Source organism: Piliocolobus tephrosceles, chromosome 14 (genome assembly GCF_002776525.5).
Source record: "Piliocolobus tephrosceles isolate RC106 chromosome 14, ASM277652v3, whole genome shotgun sequence".
Lineage (NCBI taxonomy): Eukaryota > Metazoa > Chordata > Mammalia > Primates > Cercopithecidae > Piliocolobus > Piliocolobus tephrosceles.
In genome coordinates, this window is record NC_045447.1 from 10,509,077 (window position 1) to 10,535,804 (window position 26,728).

Below are 26,728 nucleotides of genomic sequence, written 5' to 3' on the forward strand. Positions count from 1 at the left end.
AGCTCTGTTGCAAGTGGTCCCAGCCAACCATACCGAACCCCTTTCCAATTCAGAGACCTGAACCAAGGCCACACCGCCACCATGCAGCAGAGCCAGGATCCTAACTCAGGCTTGTCTCACCCAAATCTAGCACGCTGTCCTGGCACCACACTCTCCCCCTTCCCCAGGCACCATCAGGGAAATGAGGGAAGGGAAATTTCCTGGGTTCCCAGGCCACAGGCCGCAGAGAGATAAATACCCAACCCCAGCTAAGCCTGGCAGTCAGGCCCACCCTGCTTCCTGTTGCGTGGCCCAAGTTTACTCAGGGTCATAGCTGAGGAGCCAGCCAGGCACTGGGATGTCCTTGACTGGTTCTCCACTCTGAAGTCCCCTCCTGGGGTCAGGTAGCCACAGGCTCTGCCCTTGTGGAGCAGGCCCAGCCAAGATTAGTGAGGCGAGCACACCCCACACTGTGCAGCACAGTTTAGCACTCCGAGCCTGTGCTTCAGGGGCAAGACCCCAGGCAAGTGTTTTAAATCCCCTAGGCCTCAACTTCCCCATTTGCCAAAGGGGACACACAGTCGCATTGGAAGCTGCTGTTAACACTTTTCTTTAATCTGGTTAATTCTGTGATCTAAATTATGAGACAAACTGCAGAGAAGTATGGATTGCCACCCATCTTGCATCTGGGAAGCAGGAAGAAATCAGTCCTTGGTCACCACATGTCCGGACCTAACTCATACCTAAGTCCAGTCAAACCTGTCTCTCAAAAGCCTCAGACCTATCCTCTTGCCTTCTCCACAATGCTGAGGTTGCACTGTCATGATCTCTTGCCTGCATCACCAACAGACTCCTCATCCACTCATTTCCCACCTTGTCCCCTTCACACTGCCTGCAGCTAGAGCAAGCTTCTTAGGACAAAAAGCAAATCCGGGCCTTGCCTGGTGGCTCACACCTGTAATTCCAGCCCTTTGGGAGGCCGAGGTGGGCAGATCACCTGAGGTCAGGAGTTTGAGACCAGCCTGGTGAACACGGTGAAACCGGGTCTGTACTACGAATACAAAATTAGCGGGGTGTGGCGGCACGCACCTGTAATCCCAGCTACTCAAGAGGCTGAGGCAGGAGAAACACTTGAACCCGGGAGGCAGAGGTTGTAGTGAGCGGAGATTGAGCCATTGCACTCCAGCCTGGGCGACAAGAGTGAAACTCCGTCTCAAAAAAAAAACCCAACAAATCTAACCAGGACACTCTCCATTTCAACGCATGTCTGTGGTTTCCTCCTTATGGTCTACAAGACTCTGGGAGATCTGGCCTTGCCAGCCCCATCTCTTGCCCCTCTCTCAAAGTGCCACAGTACAGCCAGATGTAGTTGCCCGAAACTTTCTGCGGGCACCACGATCTCCGGCCACCAGGTCTCTGGCAGCTCCCTGTGCCTGGACCCTGCGTGACTCAGGGCACGCATCCTGTGGATGGCTTGGGTCCCTTTGTTCGAGAAACTTTCTCTCTGAGTCTGCGCCCCAACCCATGTCAGGTGCCTCCTCTGAGCTCCCCTGGTTATATCCCCTGTTACAACTCTTACCCATAGATTTGTCGCTGCCTGTGTCCCTGTCTGCTTCTCCACCTGGTGGTCTTGAGCTGCGAGCATTCGGAAGGGGCAAGCCCACCAGGTTCCCCACTAGGTCCCAGCCTGGCTCAGCGGAGACTGTCCTTAATCATTTGGGGACTGGATGAATGAACCACAATATGCCGAGGGGCCCAGGAGGTACAAGGCTTTCGAGTGGGCTCTGCCCCCAGAACAGCTAACTAGTCAGTGAGACCAGCCACGCTGGGCAAGAAACTAAAGGACAAGAGAAGGCTTAGATAACAGCTTGGAATGTTACAAGCTGGGTCACAAGGCTGCGTGACGGACTGCGCCAGAGCCACCTCCTCGACGAAGCCTTCCAGACGCTTCTCTGCTCAGTGCTGAGGGGCACTAGAGATTCAGGGCGAGCAAGCGACCTGCCAGGGGCTCTCTCTGGGCGCCAGCTTTCTGAGAAAGGAGACTCGCTACCTTCCGAGCCTGCTTCAGGGTTCTACGAGCTCAAGTCTGGCGGGACCCTGGAAGGCCGCTGCAGCCACAAACGGTTTCTCCTTGTCATTGTTTCTTTTCTTCTGCTCGCGCTCTCCCTGCCCCGCCAGCCCCGCGACCTCCCACTGCCTTCCCTGGGCCCCTCTCCCTTCCCTCAGCTCCGCCCTGCCCTAGGAGGCGGGCCCGGCCGCACGGTGCACCAATCCAAGCTCCCCGAACCGCCTCTGCCTCCCACGAGTCCCACCCCACGCCGCCGCCCGCCAATCGCGCTGCGCGCCCGCCTTGCCGGGCCGCCCAATCGCGGGCGGACTGAGCCGCCGGCGCCCCGCCCCTGCCGCGCTCGGCGGCGGCTCGGCTGGCGGCCGCGCGGGGCCCAGGCATTCTCCAAGCCGCGCCGCGCAGCGTCGGGCTTTGCCTGCAGCGTCGGGGGCGCGGGGGGCGGCGCTGTTGTTCGAGGGGTGCTGGGCGAGGCGGGCGCCACCGGCCGGGCCGAAGGGCGCCTCAGCTCCGCCGGGGCCCGCGGCGCGGGTCCCAGGGCGAAGGAGGAGGCGGCGCCCCCGCTGCCCCGGGCCGGCCCGGTGCCTGCCCTGAGGAGGCCCGAGGCCAGACGTTCCCGGCCCGCAGCGACCCCGACGCGCCTCCTGGAGAGGCCCCCGAGCTCCCGGCAGCCCCCTGGGGGTGCCCTACCTTCCCGGGCTTTACCTGCGCTGGCCGCCTGGCACCCAGCTGCGGGGGCGTGAGCGGCAAGGGCGCCTCCCCCGGCCGCCAGCGAGGCGGGGGCGGGGCCGCCCTCCGCCCTCAGCCTTACCGGCCCGCCAGCCTGCCCACCGCCCTCAGTCTCACCGGTCCGCCCGTCGCGCCCGGCCGCGCGGCGTGAGCTCCCCGGAGATCGCGGCTCGGGATGCTGCCAGCCAGCGCGGCCGCTCGCGCGCAGACCCGCACCCCCGCCCCTGCTTCTGCCTCCTGGGCCATGCACCGCTGTTTACATGCCGGTGAGGTCCCCGGCCGCTCCGAACCCCTCCGAGCCCCGGCTCCCCGAGGGTGAAGCCCGCCGGCGCGCGAACTGGACTGGTCGGTCGCTCAGACCTGGGGCCTCGGACTCCGATCTCCGCCGTCTCAGCCACCATCAGGGCGGGATCCGGCTCTGGTGTTTTGAGGAGGGGGTGTGGTGTAGGGAAAGGAATCCTCCCCACCTTTTTTCGCCTTCGCGGCTTCAGACTCAGGGAACTCGCTCATGGCTTTCTTGATGAAGAAGAAGAAATTCAAATTCCAAACCACTTTCACCCTGGAGGAGCTGACTGCGGTTCCCTTCGTGAACGGGGTCCTCTTCTGCAAGGTCCGGCTCCTGGATGGAGGGGATTTTGTCAGCTTGTCGTCAAGGTAGGAGCTGGGGCGGTCGCGCCTGCAGCAGGAGGGGTGATGAGCGAAATCTAGACACTTGGCAAGTGTGGAAGGGCCCCTTGGGGCCGGGGTGGGGAGGATCCGGGGGATTCTATGTGCCTGGGGCAGGTTGCACAAGGCAGGACTGGGCCTGAGGCAGTTGGCAGGGTGCCAGGCAGCCGCCGCCAGCGGAATACCTGGGGGTCTAGTCTTTCAGCCTTTTCTTGGGGCCCTGCGTGCCGCCTGCAGTAGGCCCATTCTGCAGACTTGCATGTAGAGCCTATCAGGGATTTGTACCCTGAGCGAGTGTGCAGGGAAGGGGTGTTCCAGACCACCTTGCACCCGAACTGGCCACTGGGGCTGTCATATGATTCAGAGTCAGGCCAGCCACGGGTTCCCCGGCACCCCCATGCACCTGGGAAGGCCCACCGCAGGCACTCCCTAGTCTGGCTGGAGGGAGATGGCTGGGTTTTGGCCTACCCAGCCCCCTCATAGTGACTGCCCTCCTCTGGCTGGAGCTGGGCTGCTTTGCATTGCAAATGCCCTTATCGAGGAGGCTGCTGCCCTCTCTGAAAGAGGCTCCGTTGAGTTTGGTTTTGTGTTGTTCGCCCCCATCCTGGCAGGTCCAGCTGCCCAGCTTGTTGCTGAATGCAACTGAGTTCCCAGGCTGTCCCTTGCCGATTGGGCCCACCTGGGGTCACATCGTCCTGGCCTGTCTCAGAAGAGCCTTGGAGTCCTACCGATGGGAGTGTGACTCTTGACTCTGTTACTTTCTGGGCCTCCTCTTCTGGAAAGTGGGCCTAATACAGGTGGAGAAGCTGCAGCAGCTAGAGCTTGGGGCAGGTGGGACGCTGTGGCTTACTCCTGTAATCCCAGCACTTTGGGAGGCCGACGTGGAAGACTTGCTTGAGGCCAGGAGTTCAAGACCAGCCTGGACAACATAGAGAGATTCCCATCTCTATTTTTTTTCTTTTTTGGGGGTACACAATTGAACACTGTTGCCCAGGCTGGAGTGCAGTGGCACTATCGTGGCTCACTGCAACCTCCACCTCCTGGGTTCAAGCAATTCTCATATCTCAGCCTCCTGAGTAGTTGGGATTACAGGTGCCTACCACCACGCCCAGCTAAGTTTTTTTAAATTTAATTTATTTTTCAAATGGAGTCTCACTCTGTTGCCCAGGTTGGAATGCAGTGGCGCGATCTTGGCTCACTGCAACCTCCACTTCCTGGATTCAAGCGATCCTCCTGCCTTAGCCTCCTCAGTAGCTGAGATTACAGGCGCACGCCACCACGATAATTTTTTTGTATTTTTGGTAGAATTGGGGTTTCACCATGTTGGCCAGGCTGGTCTCGAACTCTGACCTCAAATGATCCACCCCCCTCAGCCTTCCAGAGTGCTGGAATTAGAAGTGTGAGCTACTGCACCCAGCCTCTGTCTCTCTTTTTAAAAAATAAAATAGAATGGAGGCAGGGCCTGGCTGAGTGCCTGGGACACGCTGTTTCCCTACCTGGTCTGCCCTTTGCTCCCCGGGCCTCCTTGTGGGCCCTGTTAGGCAGAGTTGCCTCCCTGTTCTAAGAGCGCATGTGTGCGTGTTGTAGGCGGAGAAACTGAGGCCCAGAAAGAGGAAGTCAGTGTCTTGCCAGGGACCTCGAAGGAGTCTGTTGTTAACTGAACTTCGCTGGTCTGGGGACCTGTTGGATGAATCCAGAGGTCAAACACTCTGCTGGGAGGAGGGGAAGGGAGGGGAACTACACAGCCTAGCTCAGATTTAGTAATCTCCAGTGTGGACAGGGTGGGGTGCCTTTTCTGAGCATTGGCTCCCTGTTCTGTTGGGAGCTGCTTATCTGAGGAATTTGGACAAGGGCTGCCCTTTGTGGTGGGGGTGACTGGCCTCCTTGGTTGCCTGGGAAGCCTGTGATCCTGAGGCCACCCACACAGCAGTCTGAGGTTTCAGAGAGAAGACTGTGCTCACAGCTAGGGCCTGGAGTTGACTACTCACTGGCTGAGTGACATTGGGCAAGTTACCTAACCTCTCTGATAGCAAGAACCAGCAACCATTGGTGCTGGGCTCCCTGTTTTACTAGCACCTCTCACTTAAGCCCTGGACTGTGTCATGGAACAGGAGTGGAGGTGGGGGCTGCATAGGATTATTATCACCATTTTAGAGAGGTGGAAACAGGTTCTGAGAGGAAATGATTTGCCTGAGTTGATTGAGTGAAGCCTGCATTCAACCCCTTTGTGCCTCTGAACTTCAGTTTCCTCTTCTGTAAAATGGGGATGTCATACCCACCTCTAGGGTATAGTTAATCTGTGTGTTATGTCTGGCCCAGGCACACTGCTGCAGCAGTTATGACTTCTGTGGGTAGAGGGGCGCAGGCCTGGGCCCAGAGCTTTCCAGGTCTCTGGCCGGGCAGGCGGTGGGTGGGGGGGGAACGGTCTTGGATCCCATTGAGGAATATAAATTTTGAACCCCAGGCTGAGGCCTTGCCTAACCTCCAGGCCCTGGAGCCACTGTCCCCCTACCTGTTGGCCTTTCCATTGCCCTAAACCTGCTTCCCCATTAGGGAAAGTGTGGGAAGTTCCAGGTCTTAGTCCATAGGGTCTGGATTTCACCTCTGTTTTCCCTTCTTCCCTCCTGGCAAGGGGCCTCGAATTCCCTGAATCCAGCTGAGCCCAAAGCATTTACCAGCCCTGTCCTGCATGCAACCTGAATGGGGCTGAGGAGGGAGGAACTGACACTGAGCTCCTGCAAAGCTGGGCAGTTAGTGGCCACCAGGCACCTGTTTGCTGCTGGGCAGGTGTGACTGGAGGCAGCAGGCAGTGACATTGGAACCTGAGGCCAGTTTAGAGCTGCTTTGGCTTTTGCTGTGTTTTTGCCCAGTAAGTGGGGGTTCCTGGGTTCCTGCCCCACCCACCCTGGTCTGCAGCCTGGGAACCCCGCTTCACAGTCTGCCCCTCTAGACAGTGAAGGCCCCATTGTTTCCAGGTTGGGGTAGGGTCTAGGGGAATTGGACCTGGTTAGATCCTGGGCCCAGATCAATAGCATATTTCCCCCACCCAGGAACCCCTGAGATGGCCCAGAGACCTGGTGGTGGCAGCATGAGTAGTGTCAGTGAAGCAGGCCCAAGGCCCCACTCCTGCAGCACCCGCCCTCCTGGCTGAAGTGTTTCCCTGTGTGCTGGGTGCCTTGGCAACAGCTGGGTACACCGCTCGCCTGACCCAATTTGAGCAGGCTGTTGCTCAGCCTCATCTTCCCAAGGCCTCCTTGAGAGCAGCGATCCTCACGCTGCTGTGCTCTGAGCTCCTGCACTCCGTGCCAGGCAGGGTGCTGAGTGTTTTGCAGATGGTATTTCCATGAATCCTCTCAGCCATCTGGAGAGGCACCAAAGCCGGAGAGATGAAGCCACATGCCAGAGGTCACCCAGGTGGTAAATGGCAATTCAGAAATTAACACTTTTATCGTTCTGTAAACTGCCCTTGATTGTACGCATTCTGTATGCTAGGGGCTTGCTGAGCCCCTCAGATAGATGATTATTTGAGGCCCTGCAGTCACCTACCCCATGGACTGATGGCATTATCCCACTTATAGGTGAGGAAGCTGGGGTCAGGAAAACTGAAATGACTGGGTCTGTGCTACTCAGCTTGAAATTGCAGAGATGGGATTTGAATTTGGGCAGGTCCAGCTCTAAGGCCCTGTCTTGCCTTGATGGCAGTGGGCTGGAAGCAGCTGCAGACCCGTGTGACAGTCCCAGACCTTTGAGAAAGGCTCCATTCCATGGATTGGGTAGTTCAGGAAAGTCTAGAGCTGTGTAGTTAGGAGGCACCATGGTAGGTTTGGTGAGGTCCAAGGAAAAGGGTCCCCAGGACCTTTCAAGGGGTGGGGCTAAAGTCACTGCTGTGTATTTGGGGCCAGGCCTAGGCTGGCACTGGGGCATGGTGAGTCTTTGCCAAGGTCCCTGCCTGGAGGCCTCCTAGGCATATGTATCCACATGGCATCTGGAAGGCTTTCCCAGGGGTCCCGGGAGAGAGGCAGAGGTCCTAGCCAAGTCTGGTGAGTCGGGGAGCTGCCAGCCTGTCCAAGGCAGCCCTTGGGCAGGAAGAATCCCAAACACCCAAGAGATCTCTGCTCGCAGCTGGCACCAGTCCTGTAGCCTGCCCCATGCATGTGGCTGGTGGTGCCAGGGAAGAGGAGTACAAGGGAGGCACTGATTTACCTCATAGCAAGTCTTTTCTTGAGGAGATGGGCAGAGAGCGTTTTCTCAGCCAACAGATGGGGAAACTGAGGCCTGCGGCAGAGAAGTGACTTGCTAGGGCCACTTACAGGAGGAGCTGATGGCGTAGCTGACTTGGGCCTGGCTCTGACCTCTGTCCCCTGTGTCTTAGTAACTCTCTATATGAAGGAGGCAGGCTGGGCCAGAACAGGGAGGGAGTCCTTCTGGGGTCCCCTTGTACTTTGTACTTGGGTGCCAGACTGTCCAAGAAGCAGAGCCTGTGACTTGGAGGCCCCTCCTCTGGCCTTTCTTCTTTGGTAGGCTTGAATCCTCAGTGGGCTTTTGATTTGGGCAGTCTTTGGTGGACGCGTGGCTGCCCACCACAAAGATGCTGCCTGCCTTCCATGGCACGGCTGAGATGGTGGCCCCAGAGGCGCGGGTAGGGTTCTTTGAGTGTGAAGAAGGCCTTGGCCAGGTCGGTGCTGCAGCTGGGGGCCCCACGCCAGGCCTGGTCCCTGGAGAGGCCAGCCTGGCCGGGTCTTTCCTCACACTCCACACACGTGTGGCCGGAGCCTCCACCCCCCTGGTCCCTCGCCCGCCCTTCTGGGAAAAGGCTGTGGAATGCTGCTTGAATCCACCGCTGGGGGAGGCCTGCTCGCAGGCACAGTGCAGAGCTCCAGGAGGGCAGGATGGAGGTGGACACAGAATTCCGTCCCTAGGGGCTGAGTGGAGCAGGGGCCGTGGAGGTTCAATGGGATTCTTAGATTGGCAGGGCACCCACTTTCCTTCACAGAGCAGGAGCTCTGGAGGCTGAGCACACTGGGGAGGGAAAGGAGGCTGGTGGGCACGTGTGCCTGTTCTACTTTCCCTGAACACACGCTTTGTCTTGGGCTTTTGGAGGTGATCATGATTAGACAGCCCTGTTTCCATGGAGCTCCCAGCTAGGTGGGGGCAGTGAGCTTGGTGGCCATCGTGAAAGCTTCAGAGCCAGGCAGATCTAGGACATGTCCTTCTGCATCCCACTGGACCCTGGCAGGCCAGCTGGGGGGGCATTTCTGTCCAGGTGTCTGTTTATTTGACAGATGTGGATCGAGCACTTAGCTCAGGCTGGGCATGGTCCTTGTCCTCATGTGGCACATCACTGAGATAGGGAGAGCTTCCTGGAAGAAGTGACCCTTCCTGGGAGCCTTGAAGGCAGAAGGGAATTGGACAGGAAAGAGATCGGGATAAGCCTTTGGCATAGAGGCCCCTGGCCAACAGGCACTTGTTCCCAGGGTCAGGCGAGGAGCTGGGGTACGGGGAGGGTGGAGGAGGGGATGGAGTACGTTAGGGTAACGAGTGGCCAAGCTGGTGTGTTCCTGGCCTCAGGAGTACCTACCCAGGGGCACTGGAGCCACGTGGCCTGGTTGCCAGGTGGAGAAGGTGCAGGGGCCTGACCTGCACCCAGGGAGGGGCAATGGGAATTGGCTGGCAGGTACTGCTAGCATGGCGGTAGCAGGCAGAGGAGTAGGCAGATTGGAAAGAGGCCTGGCAAGCAGAGTGGGCAAGTGGGCTTTCTCAACCGCAGGGCTGGCATCATGCCTAGTACTTAGTAAGTGCCGGGAGATGGATGGGGCACAGTGGCCAAACGTAGCCAGGGTTTGCAACCCCTGCAGTGAGCCAGTCGTTTGTGATTGCGTGAAAATCTAGACTTCCCATTTGTTTTAAGTTGGAAGATCTGGCAACAGTGCTCTGTGGCGGCATTTGGCTCAAGGGGCTTTCTAGCTGCCTCTTGACGTGGGCTGCCTGCTCGAGTTCCCCTGACCCCGCAGCATGCCTTGGATCCCTGATGTGTGCTGCCTTAGGCCAGCCTGGTCCCCTGGGTGCCGTAGAAGGCCTTCCAGGTGCAGGCTGGGGGCACAAGGAGGCAGAGTGGCCTGTGGAGAGAAGCCCTGATGGCAGAAGTGGGCAGGGCTGGGTGGCCTCAGAGGCCAGCCTGGGCAGCAGAGCTGTGGCACCAGGCCATCTGCTGGTTCCCGCGAGGTCAGACTATACTGCCGGTGGCTGTGGGGAAGCCTGAAGCTGCCCTGACTGTGCCTGGCCTTGGTGGCTGCTTCTTGGACCTAGCCTTTGCTGCCAGCTGGCTACACTGTTGGCAGGTGCCACCCTGGCAGCCCCTGTTGCCTACCTGCCAGCCTGGCAGCAGCCCTGACCCGAGATGATCTGGCTTCATGGAGCCAGGCTATTTCCTGAGGCCTTTTCCTCGCTTCAAGCTCCATCTTGGGAGCTGCTCTGGCTAGAGGCTCTTAGCAGCAACCACATCATGTGCTTGAGGGCCCTGCATGTCCAGGGGTGGCAGGGGGCCCTGAGTCCCTTTGAACCCTGCTTGTTCAGTACCTGGGAGTCCTGACTTGCATTTGGGAGGCCCTACTTGCACCTTGGGATGGCTGCTGGCATGTCTGCTAAGGGGTCAGGAGCCAACGGACTCTGTGTGTGGTGTCTGGTGACTGCTATGCGATGACCCTTCAGTCGCTTGCTGCTGGGGACAGGCAGTAATATCTTCAGCACAACCAGTTTAGATGTATCCTCATCTTACCAGGGAGCCAGGAAGGTTTAAGCAGGGGAGAGACACCAGATTTGCTTAGAAAGAGACCCAGGCCGGGCGCAGTGGCTCATGCCTGTAATCCCAGCACTTTGGGAGGCCCAGATAGGCGGATCACGAGGTCAGGAGATCGAGACCATCCTGGCTAATACGGTGAAACCCCGTCTCTACTAAAAAAAAATACAAAAAACTAGCTGGGCGAGGTGGCGGGCGCCGGTAGTCCCAGCTACTCGGGAGGCTGAGGCAGGAGAATGGCGTAAATCCGGGAGGCGGAGCTTGCAGTGAGCTGAGATCCATCCACTGCACTCCAGCCTGGGCGACAGAGCGAGACTCCGTCTCAAAAAAAAAAAAAGAAAGAGACCCAGAATTAATGTAGGGTGGGGAGGGTTGTTGCTCTGTATTATCCACCTCCCTGGCAAGTGCTTTGGATTGTGGGGACTCCAGATATGCCCTGGGACCAGTCAGCCACCCACTATGAGGTCAGACTGCTGTCCGTGTCTCAGTAAGGCCCGAAGCTGCCCAACCTATGGCTGGCTTCTGTGTCTGCATAGGGCTGTGGTGGCAAACCCTGGGTCTCTGCCCTGAGCCTCTTTTGGCACCCAGGGCTTGGAAGAGCTCTCACATGCAGGCCTGAAGCTGCCCGCACCCCAACCCTGCCCGGTCCTCTGTCCCGCCAGCCAGCTGGTTTCGGTGGCTGGGAGGAAGAGCTCTGACAGAGGCCTTTCTGCCTGCTTGTTCTGCCTTGCTGCCTCCCTGCCTCCGGGCCTGCGGGAGATGTTCCCATCCTGCTTCTGCCACTTGCTGCCTGTGTGACCTTGGGCAAGGGACTTGGCCTCCAAGCTTCGGTGACTGCCCTTGTGAAGCAGGGCTGCCAGTGCCTGCCTCCTGGTGCTCTTGGAGGACGCGGTGAGATAATGTCTGTCAGACGCCCAGCGCGGCTCCTGGCATACGGTGCACATGCTGCATGTGCTACAGTCTGTCCTCCTGTGCCCAGGCAGAGTTATGGCAGGGTCAGTGCCCCTGCATGGCCGCTGGCATTCCTGCGTGGGCCAGGACTGATGAGGTGCTGCTGGGAGAGGGCATTTTTCACTCGGGGCAGGGGTGGGGGTGGGTGAGGAGTACACTGGGTGTCTGAGCTCAGGGACCCCAGTGGGGTCTGCGTGTTTTCTTGTCCCTTTTTTGGCTTGAACTTGCCCCACGGGGGGATGCTTTGCTGTGAGCCAGTGCGAGTTGGAGCGTTCCTGCTGGGCGGGCCCAGGCTGGGCTGAGGGGCTTTAGGTGAGGGAAGAGGCCATCTGCACAGCTGGCTCTGGGACCCACTCTGGCAGGCAGAAGACAGCTTCCACGGAGGCAGAGGGCACTGGCTGTCAGGCTGCTGGTGGGTAGGTGTGTGGGTGAGAGAGACAGCGGCCCCTCAGCACATGGGAGGCCCCGCCACTCCGAGCCTCAGGCTGGCCTTGTTGGCTTCCACTACTCCTCGCCCTTCTGGTTTCTGTGCCTTTGTTCCTGCAGTTACTTCTTCCTCAAGTTCTCTTCCCCCACTTCTCTGCTCGCTGAATTTCTTCTCAGCTGAAGAGTCACCTCCTCCAGGAAGCCTTTCCTGGCCACTTTTCGCCTTGTACACTCTCTGTGGACCCTCATCTCAGGGCACTGCAGTCTCTGTCCACATCTCTAGCTCATTCCCCAGACTGTGGGCCCTGCATGGGCAGGAGTAGTCCTTGCATCATGTTTCTTGGTCTTGGGGCTTCCTGCTGTGGGTTGGCACTGTTCTGGTGCCAGGGCTTTTCTCCCCTGGCTCTGAACCAGTGTGAGTGCTGGTGCGGGACCTCACTGTGGCTGCTGCCAGCTGCTGGACCCCCCCCCCCCCCCCCCGTTCCCTCTTCAGGCCCGAGGTGTCAGTCTGTGTCAGGAACAGCCCTCACTTGCATACCGGACAGCTGGGTGCCTCCATGGGCTCAGAGGCTGCAATTGAGAGGCAACTGGGGACATCAGTGGTTTGGGTGGGGTGGGCTCCTCTGCATGGGGTAGGGATGCTCATAGCAAGCAGAATGGGAAGGAGGAGGGGGCTGGGGCCTGACTCCAAGCATGGCAATTGGACCTTGGCAGTTGCTTGATTTCTCTGTGACTGTGACTAAAGGCCTTGTCCTCTCAGCCTCAGCTTCCTCCTCCATCAAACAGGGCTGGTCAGGAGGGCTCCCTACTCAGCACAGGGCCAGGCACCTGGCAGCTATAAACAGACTAACCCTGCCGAGAGAGGGGGTGGCCGCCTGGTGCCCAGGAAGGGCAGAAGTCTGGGTGTTAAACACTCTTACCTCTTACCACTTCCTCTGCAGGTGTGGGGCAGCATACCTGTGGCTCCCTGGTCCCTAGGCTCCCCCCAGACAATTTCTTGGGCACCTTCTGGGTGCGGGGCTCAGGCTGGGCCCAGGAGATGTGGCCCCCACCCCTGCAGGGCCCTTCAGTGGGGGGAGGTACACAAATCCAATCAGTGGTATGGCTATGGGCCCTGAGGAGGTGATGCTGGGCTCAGTTCTGGGCATGAGTAGGATTAGCAGGTGGCAGGTAAAAGAGCAGCCTACGACAGAGGCATGGCAAGGCATGGCAAGGCATGGCTAGCATGCTGAGCGGGAAAGAGGGGTCAGCGGGCCTGGGAGGGAGCTTGAAGTCAGGAGGAGTCAAGGGGAGGGGTTTGGACTGTTCGTGGAGGGGTGGGAGCCACAGAAGGGTATGAATTCGAGTCACATTTGTAGTTTAGAACCACCAAGGGCAGCCATGGGGTTGATTGCTTGGGGCTGCAGGTTGCAGAAGGGCAGGTGACTGTCAGCTGAGAAGGGCGGGCTTCCACCTCTGTCATCATGGAATTACTCAAAACAAAACCTGAAGCATACTGTGCAGTGCTGAGGATGAACAAGCTGCCGCCACTCACAGCAGGAAGCAGTCTGACAAACAACGTTGAGCAAAGAAAGCCGGGGACAAAAGACTGTATGATGCGGCCGGGCGCGGTGGCTCCCTCCTGTAATCCCAGCATTTTGGGAGGCCGAGGTGGGAGGATCGTTTGAGGTCAGGAGTTCAAAACCAGCCTGACCAACATGGTGAAACCCCGTCTCTACTAAAAATACAAAAAAATTAGCCGGGGATGGTGGCACATGTCTGTAATCCCAGCTACTTAGGAGGCTGAGGAGGCTGGAGAATCACTTGAACTCGGGAGGCAAAGGCTGCAGTGTGCAGAGATCGTGCCACTGCACTCCAGCCTAGGTGACAGAGCAAGACTCTCTCTCTCAACAGCCTCCTAAGTAAAGTATGATACCATTTATACAGAGTTCAAAAACCTTTCTGATGCAAGTCAGGGCAGTGCTGTCTTTGCTGAGGGGAGTCATGTCTGAAAGGACCTTCTGGGGCCTGTAATATTCTGCTGCTTGGGGGTTGGTTTCATGGGTATGTTCTCTCTGAGAATCTGTGAGTTCTGCATGTCTCTGTGCCAGAAACAAGTCTCGAGATGCCCCACACTTTTGGGTGGTGCTGGGTGGATGCCTGAGTCCTCTAGACAAAAACGAGGCATCTTTTTGGGTGCCCAGAAGCCTGGAGGAGATCCTCGGGTGTTTTTCTTGGTCTTTCTGGTGAGGCAGCCTGAACCGTTCTGACCTGATAAGCATCACTCTTGTTTATGAGGCAGTAACTCATCCTGGCAACTGCAATCTTCTCTGGCTGGAGATTTTCCTTCTGCCTCTTGCAAACTCCAGCAGGGCCTGCTGGGCCGTGGGGCTTGGCTGTTCATGGGGAGGATGGGCTCCTGAGGCTGCCAGAGAACTAGATCTCTCTGAGCTTTGCTTTCCTCGTCTGTGAAATGGGTTAATAAGGTCCTCCTTGATGCTTGGGTGAAATGGGTCAATGCCTGTTATGTGCCCATCGTAGCCCCTGGCATGGAGTACAGGCTCAGTAAAGGCTGGCAGCATTGGTATTCATCCAGGGCAGTTATTGTAAGGACCCTAGGGGTGAGAGCAGAAACAAAAGGTCTATGTTCCTCCCTCTGTCCCTGTAATTGTTTCTCTTCTCTCTTCCTGTGGTTCACCTATCCAGCAAACATTTGTGATTAGAACCAGGCCATTGCCTTGGCCAAGACAACCGTCCCTGCCTGGGCCCAGAGCCAGGGGAGACTGTTAGGCACATTCATCTCTCAGAGGAGTGCTGAGCACAGTGGGGTGAGGGAAAATTGCCACTCCGCCTGCTCTGCCCTGAACCCTGTCTTTGCGAAGGGGCGTTTGACTGTGCTCTCCCCAAATCCCAGGAGAAGGCCTGACCTTGGGGTGTAGCAGCCCCTAAGGGTTTTTTATGTTGGCCACGCCCATCTTGGATACAGGCAACACCAAGGCCAGGCTCTTGGGATGTGTCCCCAGTGTCTAGCACAGGCCTGACGTGTAGTAAGTGCTCAGTACATGCATGTGGAGTCCGTGAATGGCAGGCAAAGATCGGTCCAGGATTGCTATGAGTCTTCAGGGAATCAGATGTCTGGGGAGGAGGTGGAGACCAGTGAGTCAGGGCCTCACGCTCCTGCCTGATGCTTCGCCCATGGTGGTTGGAATCTTAGAGAACTGATGAAGACAGCTGGGAACACAGGTCTGATTCTGTGCAGGGCTGGGAGGAAAAGTGACTTTGGCGGAGTGGTTCATGATTATCTCCTGGTCACCCCAGAAGTCCAGGGAGCCTTAGGCCATATTGTATGGATCACTAGGAACAACTGGGTGGCAGAGCCAGCAATGGCAGTGACCCCCGGCCCCTTGCACTCTGCAGAGAATACGGTCCTACCCTTCCATGAAGGTGGCACGAGAAGGCTTAGAGGAGCCCTTACGGGAACAGGAGTGTGAAGGGCGCTCATTTAGTCATTACTTACTGACCTACCATGTGCCCGGTGCCATCCTTGAGACAGGGGAAGCAGCAGTGAGCAAAACAGAGGCCCTTCCTCCAGGACCTCCACACTCTGGGAGACAGGAACCTAAGACCCGAGCCTAGAAGAGGAAACCTGCAATATGTAGGGGGTGCCCTTGGGATGGGCTGGGATGGAGGGTAAGGGTAGAGAGGACAGAGGCAGCCCGATGACTTGAGTCTAGTCATTCGAGGAGCCAGGCCCTGGGGATGGGAATCTGTTCCTCCTCTCTCTCCCCTTCCTCCTCGGGTGAATCAACCACCTCCCAGGCATGAGTCAGCCAGGAGTGGCTCAGGCATGCCTAGGCCACCTGCTGGTCCCCCTCCCTGGATGTCCCAACCAGGGTGTCCCAGCCAGTTTTAAGATCTAAGGAAGCCAGGCTTGGTGGCTCACGCCTGTAATCCCAGGTACTCAGGAGGCTGAGGCAGGAGGATCATTTGAGCCCAGGAAACATAGTGAGACCCCTTACCTCAAAAAAAAAAAAAAAAAAAGACCTGAGGAAATATCCTGATCCATGGTCCTGGGGTGGAGAACAGGGTGGGGGACTGGGTCAGGGCTTTTGCATGCCCATCTTCCTGCTGGACCGTCTGCCTCAGAGGGGAACTCAAGGTGCCTCTCAGTAGTAACTTCTGGGGGTCTAGTCCCTGCCCCCATTCAGCATGGGTGTCCACTGTGCCAGGTCCTGTAGCAACTCCATGAGACAGGGACAGAACCGCGACTGAGGCCTAGAAGGGTCAAGTGTCCAGCAGGTGCCAGAGCCTGGCCTTGAGCCCCAGTCTCTGCTTCCCGATGCCTTGTGGGCAAGCCTGCTGGGAGACTGGTGGGTGCAGGAAGGGAAGTCCCCTGAGCAGAGCCAGCCCCGAAGCTCTGTGTTTGCTGTGGGCATGGATCCTGGGGGAAGCTGCTACCACAGCCCAGCCTGACACCCGCTGTGTCTTCTTGCTTTGAACTGCTGGAGTCTTGGGCCCAACCCTGGCATGGGAGCCCAGCTTGCAGCTCTGGGGTCAGACAGCCGTGGCTTTAGGTCACAGCCCTCTCCCGGCCAGTAGACCCTGGGCAGATGACTTCCCTATTCTGGGCCTCAATTTCCTTGGCTGAGATGGGGTAATGGGCTGACAGCACCCATCTCCTAGGGCTGGGTGTGGATTCTTGAGGTCAGGGAGAGTGCTTGGCTCGGTGCCTGACGTGCAGCAAGTGTTCAGGAGATGGAGGGCTCATCTTTGGAACTTCTGCAGGGCCTGCCTGCTGCAGGATGTTTTCCCACTTCTCCCTCCTAACTTGGGACCTCCTAACTTGGTCCCCAACACCAGCAGGTCTTGATGGATTTGGCTCAGAGCCACACCCCACTGGCCCCACACTTTGACCCAGTGACCATCCCTCCCTTGGCATAAACCTGGTCTCAAAGCCTCTTCCCTGGGATTGAGACTCGAGGTGAAGGGTCAGCCCACACAGCACAGGGTCCACAGTCACTAGCGTGACAGATGCCCATGCCACTATCTCCGGAGAATGGCTGCACTGCCTTGGCAGATTTCCCAGGGATTCTGCAAGATCAGGAAGTGGGGGTGGGTTCCTGAAGGGGGCCCTGGGAGTACAGACCACCCCTCACCTCCCGTGTGACCTGCAGCGAGTGCCTGGACTCTCTGAGTGTCTGTTTCCTGATCTGTGAAGTAGAAGCAGGAAGATGATGCTTGAGAATCACTCGGCACGCAGGAGGCTGCCTGGGAAACAGGAGCCAGGCTGAGCCATACTGGGTGCCAGGGGCATCTTTGCCCAGTTGCGTGGGATTCTTGGTTAAAGCCAGTAGTTTACTTTGGGTCCCTTCAGTGGCCTGCTCGCCTCTTGGGCTGTGAGAGCAAGAGGGTGATCATTCGTATCACTGGAGAATGGCATCCACGGGACATTTGCCTGGGCAGTAGCTCAAGCCATCCGCACAACCTGACTCTGGGTACAGAGGACAGAGTAGGGCTGCCACTGGCCTGTGCTTATAAAATAGGGACGCCCACACCTGCCTGCATGGGTTTTTTTTTTTTTTTTTGAGATAGGGTTTGCTATGTTGCCCAGGCTGGTCTTGAACTCCCGGGCTCAAGCAGTCCTCCAGTCCTAGCCTCTTTAGTAGCTGAGTTTACAGGTACACACCACCATGCCCAACTTGTGTGGGGTTTTTTGAAGATCGGTCTCAAGGTTGCTGCTTGACTGGTGAGCAGCAGGATTCAGACCTAGATGTGTCTGACTCTAGAATCCTTTCACCTAACCTTGATGCTTTCCCAGCAAGCCTGAATGACCTGGCTTCCCTCCAGCCTGCGCCCATGCCATGCCCATTTTCCACCTTGGCGTTTCTGAAGCCCCAGTGGGCTGTCCACTCTGTGCTTCTTTGGGTCACTTGTGATGCCAGCCTCCCTCCTGGCCCACCCGCCAATCCCAGGCCACCACTAATAGGGGTGTCTTTGGCAATGGAACAAAGAGTGTTTTGGGGCTGCTGAGTGGCTGCTCTGAGTGCTCCAGTGTCGGCCAGAGTGGCTTGGCTTCCAGAAACTTCTTGCTGCCTCCTTGCAGGAGGAGGTGCTGGCCATGCTAGGACTGTGAGCTGCTCCCCCTGAACCCCTGGCGGGAGCCAGACGCTGCTGTGCTGCCACGCTGGCTCTTCAACCCCTGGACAGATGCCTTGGCTGGTCCCCGGGGCAGGCTCCTCCCAGGCGGCTGTATTCTCTTCGGGGAAACACAAGGCAGATGTTGTCGATTTAAATTGTTTCCTTATTAGACTCTCTCTCTCCCTGGCCTGGGCTTGGTTTCATCAGCCGGGAACTCTGATTGCATCACTTTGCCGCTCACTCCTCTAGGAACCAGGCCAAGGCCTGGGAGAGCAGGCGGGGTGGGAGTGAGCGTGGCTGAGGGAGGGGCAAGCGAGGGACTTAAGCGATGGACTTAAGTGATGGGGCCCTGCTCTGGGGGACCAGCACTGTCAGGAACCCAGGAGCACAGCTGGAACCTGGAGTTCCACATGGCTGTCACAGCGCTACTGTCTCTTAGCTGGGTGCCCTGCTCCCTGCATCAGAATCACCTGGTAGCTTGTTTAAAATGCCCTTTTAAGGCCTGCAGCAGTAGCATTCAACCAGAGTTGATTTGGCGATCCCTGGAGACATTTTTGGTTGTCACACCTGGGGCTGTGCTACTGGCAGGGTGCTGCTAAACATCCCACAGTGCACAGGACAGCCCCTCACAAAGAGAAACCCTGTCCTGCAGAGTCCATGGTTCTGACAGGGCTCACTGGGAATCTTCATTTGTCGTGAGCCGGTGGAATGTTTTTTGGTTTTTGTTTTTTTCTTTCTTTCTTTTTTTTTTTTTTTTGAGATGGAGTCTTGCTCTGTTACCCAGGCTGGAGTGGGATGGCACGATCTTGGCTCACTGCAACCTCCACCTCCTGGGTTCAAGCGATTCTCCTGCCTCAGCCTCACGAGTAGCTGGGATTACAGGCGCGTGCCACCATGCCCAGCTAATTTTCACATTTTTAGTGGAGGCAGGGTTTCATCGTGTTGTCCAGGCTGGTCCCGAACTCCTGACCTCAGGTGATCCACCCTCTTCGGCCTCCCAAAGTGCTGGGATTACAGGCATGAGCCACTGCGCCTGGCTGCCAGTGGATATTTTTATGTGAGAACCCCTGTCCTGCTGGACCTCACCCCTCTCTCTTTGCTTGTGAGTTTGCCCCCCACCCCCCCACCCCCGCCCCGGGCTTCGTGCTGGGCATGCAGTGGAGGTGAGATGTGGGTCTCTGAGTACTGCAACTGGGAAGACGAAGTGTTGAGAGTGGGCATGGGGTCAGGCTGGAGCCCTGTCACAGAGACTGGACTGCCCCACTGATACCTGGATTCCCTTTTCCTGACTTTCTGCTCCTGTGAGGATTGCCAGCCAGGCATGTACTTTTGCTCCAACTCTGAGGAGAGCCCCTGATGGACCCATTTGACCCCTGTCTGTAGGGATCCTGTGAGCCTGGCAGCCTGAGGCCAGGAGGTGACTCCCACAGCCCTACGGCACCTGGCCCCGCATCACCCTGGTGATGGAGACCTGGGGTTGTCAAGGCTCTGGGATCTTGTTGCACCTACTGGGCAGTTATGCTGGATCAGGCTGGGGCCAGGTGCTGGGGATGTGGCAGCGAAATGACCTCGGGACCACAGAGGCAGAATTCTGTGCATCCTCCCTCTGTTGAGCAGTGGAGAGAGATGCTGTGGGACTACAGAGTCACACCAACAGCCCCGTGTGACGGGCAGGTCGTCCTTTTACAGATGAGGAAGTTGAGGCTCATTGAGATGGGGCTCCCCAAGTCACTTGGTGGCCTCTCCTCCTCACCAGCCTCATCTACACCCTGACTTTCCAGGGAGGCTCCTCCTGGGAGCCACCTCCCTCCTTCTGGGTCTTCCCTGTGCTGTTCCCACTGCCTGGGACCTCCTTCCCCCCAGGTCTTCACTCAGCTGACCTCTGCCTGAGGTCCCGGTTCTGATGTCACTGTCCAGGGAGCCTTCTCGGCCTCCTGCCCCCAGCCTGCTCTGTTCACAGCCCTCGTAGCTCCTTCTCCTTCCTGGGAGACTGGCGGTGACTGCAGTCATTCCTGTGTGGTGACTGTGTCCCCCTCTCAACCAGGGGCTCCTCCAGGAGGTTGCTCGCATTGTGTCCTGCACCCTAAGCCGGCACCATAGTCAGTCCTCGTGGATGCATTGTAGAGGTCCCAGTCCAATTTGGGATACGGGTCCCTGTGTCTCCCCATACCACCCAGCATGCTTCCTGGGATGGGTCAGAGGATGGTCAACTCACTGGGCAGCCTTCCCAGGGCCGGGAGAGCTCCTGGAGAGTTCTGCCGGGCCAAGGACACCAGCCTGGTGGGGTGTTCTACTGTTTCCAGACAGCCCAGAAATAGCCAAATTCTGCTGCTGGGATGGCCACAGTGGCTGTGGTGGGTGCAGGGCTTGTCCCGCCTTGCTGAGATTTACATGTCTAATTGTATATCTTAAAGCTAAAAATGAAACCCAGTCTCTGTAATTACCTGTTCCTGGCAGCGAGTAGCTGGGGAAGCACGCCCTGCAACCCCAGGCCCAGGAGGGCCGTTCATCTCTGTCTCTTCCCAGGCGGGCAGCCAGCCCTGCCAGCAAGTCCCATGTACTGCTTGGGGTGACTCCACTTGGTACCTTGAGAGGACCCAGGCCTTGAACCAGGTAGCTGATGTTCAGATCCCTTTTGTTTCTAAGCAGCTTTCCTAACCCATACCCTTTTCTCATTTTCAATTTAAATTTCAATTATGGAAACAACTCTTGGACAGAAACGAAGAAAGTGTCTCTGATAACCCTTCCACCGCACCTTTGGTCAGACCTGCTCTGAGCTCCCCTCCTGCCTTCTGGCTGTTATCCCCTCACACCAGTGTGAATAAGCCTCTTGACCAGGGAGCCTGAAGTCCAGGATTCTGGGTTAAAACAATCTCTTTCTCTGGACCTTGGTTCTATCATTTTAAAACTTCAGTTCTCCAGCCCAGATCTGGGCCACATTAGGGTAAGTGGGTGGTGGTGGGCAGTAAGGAGGGTCCGTGGTCCTATGATTTCGTTTTTCTTTTTTAATCGAGGTGGGATCTTGTTATGTTGCCCAGGCTGGTCTCCAACCCCCATCCTCAAGTGAGTCTCCTGTCTTAGCCTCCCAGAGTGCTGGGATTACAGGCATGAGTCACCATGCCTGGCCTGTTTTCTTAATAAACATCTTATTTATAATTTTTCTTCATAGTTGCTCGTTTTAGCTTTTTTACACTTTCTGCTTTCTGAGACAGGCAGCTGTTGTGCGTCTAGTCACTGCAGATGTGTGTTGGGTACTGGCGTGCACAGCACCCAGCAGCCCAGGCCTGCCCTCTTAGCACTTGCAGACCATGGAGGTCACAGCCAGCTCTGGTGGCACTCAGCTCTCAGGACCCTGGGCCCTCCCCCAAGGGTCTCATAGTGCTGGGGTGAGGTCGTTCTGCAGAGTGGCATTTCCACCCTGGGCCACAGTGCAGTCCCCAGGACTGCCAGGGAGTGGGTTCCTCTCAGTCAGGTGTGCTTTAAGAAACGCTCACAACGGATACTTCCTGTTCAAAACGAAGAAAAAAGGGACACCCATGCCCCCCATCCTCATCCCTTCTGTTCTTCCTTACTCACCCGAATCTCCAGACACTCCAGTGGCCAGAGGTGGCCTTTATTTGCAGTTTGATGTGGGCACCTCCTGTTTTCTCTGTGCTTGTGGGCATTTACATATGTCACTTTAAAAAATTAAATAAAAATGGGGTCCTGTAGATCCCCTTCTGCATGTTCCCTTCCTGCAGGTCTGATGGGGCCATCCCTCTCTGCTGGGGAGCACAGCTCGCCCTCCCTCCCCTCCTTCCCTTCTGGCGTTGCCTGCTGGGTACCATCGAAGCAGTCCTTATTACTTCCCAACTTCTGCTGCTGTGACCAGTTGCATGCACGTGGACACCGCGGGGACTGCCCCTCCATACAGCCCCTCTGTAAGCTTGGGACCAGGGCTGCCTCTCCAGTCTCCCTGGCCCACACCCACCCCAGCACCCTCCACCCCAGCCACACCGGCCCCCAGCTCCTCCTTAAATGCGACAGACACATTCCTACCCCAGGGTCTTAGCACTTGCTGTTTCTCATGCCCGGATTGCTCTTCCCCCAGGTAACTGTGGTATCTGTGGCCACTCGCTTCAGTCTTTGCTTAGATGTCACCTTCCCATGAAGACTTCCTCTGGCCCTCATTCCCTGGTGCCCCCATTGCTAGGGGTACTGTATGCCTCCCTGGTTGGTTCCTTTTTCTCTGTTGCACCACAGGCTAGCTGGCACGCATTTGCCTGGTTTTGTCTGTCTCCCACCCACTGCCAGAGTATAAGCCCCTTGAAGGCAGGGATTTCTGTCTTCTCTGTTTATTGCTTGTGTTCCTAGAGCCTTCAGCAGTGCCTGGCACCTGGTGGGGACTTAATAAAAGGTTTCTGAATGGATCAAGGCTCTGAGATGTCCTCAATCCTGACCTGGCCAGCTCCCAACCTGGGGCTCATGGCTGCCTGCCTGGCATCCTCATTCCTGCCTCTCATCACGAGCATCCTTCACCCCACCCTGGCCTGATCCTGCATTCATCTCCCCCCATAATCCCTGCCCCATGCATGGGACTTCATGCCACCTGCCTGGGGGTGCCCAGCTGCTTCCCACCAGAGGGGCCCCGGGGCTGAGGGGGAGGCAGTGTGGGCTCTGAGTCAGCTGCACAGCTGTGTCCCGGCTGTGACACAGGGTCTGGACACAGATGGGGCTGGGGTCAAGACTAGCTCTGCTGTGACTTCGGGTGAGTTACGCAGCATTTCTGAGCCTCACTGTCCTCATCTGTAAAGTGGGCTGTGGTAGCGGTCACCTTTCAGTGTTGAAGAGTTCTTGGCGGCACACAGTAGGCCCTCAGGAGGTGGCCGCAGCTGCTGTGTTTTTTTTTACCCTTGCTGTGACCTCTGGCCGTGGGCCAGGGTGAGGCTGCTTGCCTCTTCCCGTGGGAGTGGTGACTTCTAATAGGTGATTGTTCAGAGCCCTGTAGAAACAGGAGGGAGGTCCAGTGCTAACCCTGTGAGCTCTTCCTGTGGAGGTGGGGAATGTGCCTGTTACCTGAGCTAGGAGGGTTCCACGTGGCTTTCTCTGGCTTGGCCCTGGAACTGCAAATGGGCCTTAGGCTTCCTGGCTGGCGTTCCCACAGCAAACTCTCAAAAGGAAAGGGAGAAAGCCCACAATTCACTGTGAGCTTTTGTTCCCAGACACTAATCCCAATTCCACTGGGTGTTTCAACACGCCCAGAGCACCGAGCTGCCTCCCCAGGCCTCCAGCAGCTGCTTCCAACCCCTTCTGAAGTGCGGGGACCCATGGCCACTCCCCGCCTTCCCGCTTTCAAGCTTGGGCCTCCTCTGGCTGCCTGGGAAGTGTCTCTGCTCTCTTTGCCCTTCCACTCCCCTCCTCTGTGGCTGTTCTCAGCCTCTGCCTAAGCCACAGTCCATGGGGGCAAGACAGAGCCACTGTCAGAATCAGATGCAGTCTTCTCACACCCTTGAGGTCTGGCAGGACCTGCCCCTGCTCCTTCACCCATCTCATCCCCTCTGATCTCCTCCCAGCTCCTCTTCAGCCACCGTCCTCTGCAGTCATTTTCCACCTGCCAAGTGTGTTTCTGCATCAGGGCCTCTGCACTTGCTGCTGCCTCACCTGAAGGACTCTTCCCCCATCTTTGCTCAGTCCCCACTTCAGTCCAAGCCTTGCTCAGATGTCACTGCCCTAAGGGCCATCCCTAACCCCCCACCTGAAGTAGCCATACCTCATCTCTACCTGAACTCCCCACTCGCCTTCCCTGTGGTGTTCTCCATTTTTATATTTATCTGACCTACCACGTATTTAACAGCTTTATTGAGATATAATTCACATACCACACAATACACCCATTTAAAGTGTATGGTTCAGTGGTTCTTAGTATATTGACAGTTGCACAACCATCATCACAACCAATTTTACGACATTTTCATCATCCCAGAAAGAAATCCCATACCCATTAGCAGTTACTCCTTTTCCCCTCAAGTCCCCTGTGTTAGTCTGTTCTCACACTGCTATAAAGAAATACCCAAGACTGGGTAATTTACGAAGGAAAGAAGTTTAGTTGACTCACAGTTCCACATGGGTGCCAAAACTTACAATCATGGCGGAAGGTGAAGGGGAAGCAGGGACTTTCTTCATATGGCGGCAGGAGACAGAAGCAGCAACAAAGGGGAAAGAGCCCCTTATAAAACCATCAGATCTCATGAGAACTCACTCAGTATCATGATAACAGCATGGGGGAAACCACCCCCATGATCCAATCACCTCCCACCAGGTCCTTCCCTTGACACGTGGGGATTACAATTTGAGATGAGATTTGGGTAAGGACACAGAGCCAGACCATGTCATCCCCCATCCCTGGCAGCCACCAATCTAGTTCCTGTCACTATGGATTTGCCTATTCTGGACATTTCATATAAATGAAATCATAAACTCTATAGTTCTTTCTGGCTGGCTGCTTTGATTTAGCTTCATGTTTTCAAGGTTAATCCCAGTTAGCATGTATAAGTGTATCATTTCTCTTTATTGCTGAATGATACACCATTGTATGCATAGAACACATTTTATTTGTCCATTTACCAGTTGATGGACATTTGGGTTGCTTTCACCTTTTGGTTATGAATAATTCTGTGATGTACATTTGTGTACAAGTTTTTGTGTGGACACATTTCATTTCTCCGGGATATATACCTAGGGGTGGAATTGCTGGGTCGTATCATAACTCTATGGTTCACCTTTGGAGGAACTGCCATACTGTTTTCCAAAGGGAAAACACCCTTTGGAAAGGGGCTGCACCATTTTACATTCTTACCAGCAGTGTATGAGGGTTCCAGTTTCTCCACGTCTTCCCCTTTGATTCTAGCCATCCTAGTGGGTGTGAAGTAGTATCTCATTTTAGTTTTGATTTTCATTTCCCTAATAGCTAATGATGTTAAGCATCTTCCTGTGTGCTTGTTGACCACTTGTGTATGTTCTTTGGAGAAATGTCTACTTGGATCCTTTCCCCATTTTTAATTGGATTATTTGTCTTTTTATTGAGTTGTGGGTGCTCTTTATATATTCTGGATACAAGTCCCTCAAATATCTGATTTGCAAGTATTTTTTCTTATTTTGTGGTTTTTCTTTTCTTTTTTTTTTTTTTTTTGACGGAGTTTCGCTCTTTTTGCCCAGGCTGGAGTGCAATGGCACGATCTTGGCTCACCGCAACCTCCGCCTCCTGGGTTCAAGTGATTCTCCTGCCTCAGCCTCCCGAGTAGCTGGGATTACAGGCATGCGCCACCATGCCTGGCTAATTTTGTATTTTTAGTAGAGACGGGGTTTCTCCATGTTGGTCAGGCTGGTCTTGAACTCCCAGCCTCAAGTGACCACCCACCTCGGCCTCCCAAAGTGCTGGGATTACAGGCGTGAGCCACCGTGCCCAGCCGTCTTCTTTTTTAAGATAGGGTTTCCCTGTTTCACCCAGGCTGGGGTGCAGTTGTGCAATCACAGCTCACTGTAACCTCAAACTCCTAGGCTCAGGCCATCCTCTTGCTTCAACCTCCCAAGTAGCTGGGACTACAGGCATGCACCACCACTCATGGCTAATTTTAAAATTTTCTTTAGAGATGGGGTCTTGTTGTGTTGCCCAGGCTGGTCTCAAACTCCTGGCCTCAAGTGATCCTCTCACCTTGGCCTCCGAAAGTGCTGGGATTACAGGTGTTAACCACTGTGCCCAACTGAAAGTTTTTAATTTTGATGACATTCAATATATCTGTGTTTTTCTTTTATCACATGTACTTGTGATATTATATCCAGGAAATAGTTGCCTAATCCAAGGTCATGAAGATTTTACCTATATGCTTTTTTTTCAATATTTTATAGTTTAGCTCTTACACTTAGATCTTTGATCCATTTTCAGTTAATTTTTGTATATAACATGAGATAGATAGCCCCCCGCACCACCTCCCTCACACATACACTTCATTCTCTTGCATGTTGATATCCAGTGTCCCAGTAATATTCATTGAGAAGACTATTCTTTTTCCCACTGAATTATTTTGGCACTGTTGTCAAAAATCAATTGACCATAAAAGTGAAGGTTTCTTTCTTTTTTCTGAGACAGAGTCTCCCTCTGTCGCCCAGGCTGGAGTGCAGTAGTGCCGTCTTGGCTCACTGCAACCTCCGCCTCCTGGGTTCCAGTGAGTCGTGTGCCTCAGCCTCCCAAGTAGCTGGCATACAGGCATACGCCATCATGCCTAGCTAATTTTTGTATTTTTAGTAGAGATGGGGTTTCGCCGTGTTGGCCAGGCTGGTCTCTAAGGTTTATTTCTAAACTTTTGTAAACTGAATAATCTCAGTTGTATTCCATTTGTCTAGCCTCATGCTAGGACCACCTGTTCTTGGTTATTGTAACTTTGTAGATAATTTGAAATCAAAAATGTGAATTTTAAAATTATGTTTTACGGCCGGGCGCGGTGGCTCAAGCCTGTAATCCCAGCACTTTGGGAGGCTGAGACAGGCGGATCACGAGGTCAGAAGATCGAGACCATCCTGCCTAATACGGTGAAACCCCGTCTGTAATAGAAAATACAAAAAACTAGCTGGGCGATGAGGCGGGCACCTGTAGTCCCAGCTACTCGGGAGGCTGAGACAGGAGAATGGCGTGAACCCGGGAGGCAGAGCTTGCAGTGAGCTGAGATCCGGCCACTGCACTCCAGCCTGGGCGGCAGAGCAAGACTCCGTCTCAAAAAAAAAAAAAAATAAATAAATAATAAAATAAAATAAAATTATGTTTTACTTTTTAAAGACTGTGTTGACTATTCTGGTCCCTTAGATTTCCATGTAAAGTTTAGGATCAGCTTGTCAAAGTTCTGCCAAGAAGCCAGTGTGGGGCTTTGATAGGGATGGTGATGAATTTTAGAACTATTTGGGAGTATCATCTTGACAACATGTCTTCCAATCCATGAACATGGGATGTCTTTCCATTTATTTAGATC

The 26,728-nt window shown here is 55.6% G+C and overlaps 1 protein-coding gene across 1 annotated transcript in view; it reads left to right on the top strand.

The window, feature by feature from the left end:
* Nucleotides 1-2,390: 2,390 nt before the first annotated feature.
* Nucleotides 2,391-26,728, top strand: part of FAM102A (family with sequence similarity 102 member A) — a 40,648-nt gene continuing 16,310 nt past the window's right edge. The window contains exon 1 of the mRNA XM_023217065.1: nt 2,391-3,427. Coding sequence (XP_023072833.1) covers nt 3,282-3,427 — 146 coding nt within the window. The 5' untranslated portion in view covers nt 2,391-3,281. The remainder of the gene's footprint in view (nt 3,428-26,728) is intronic.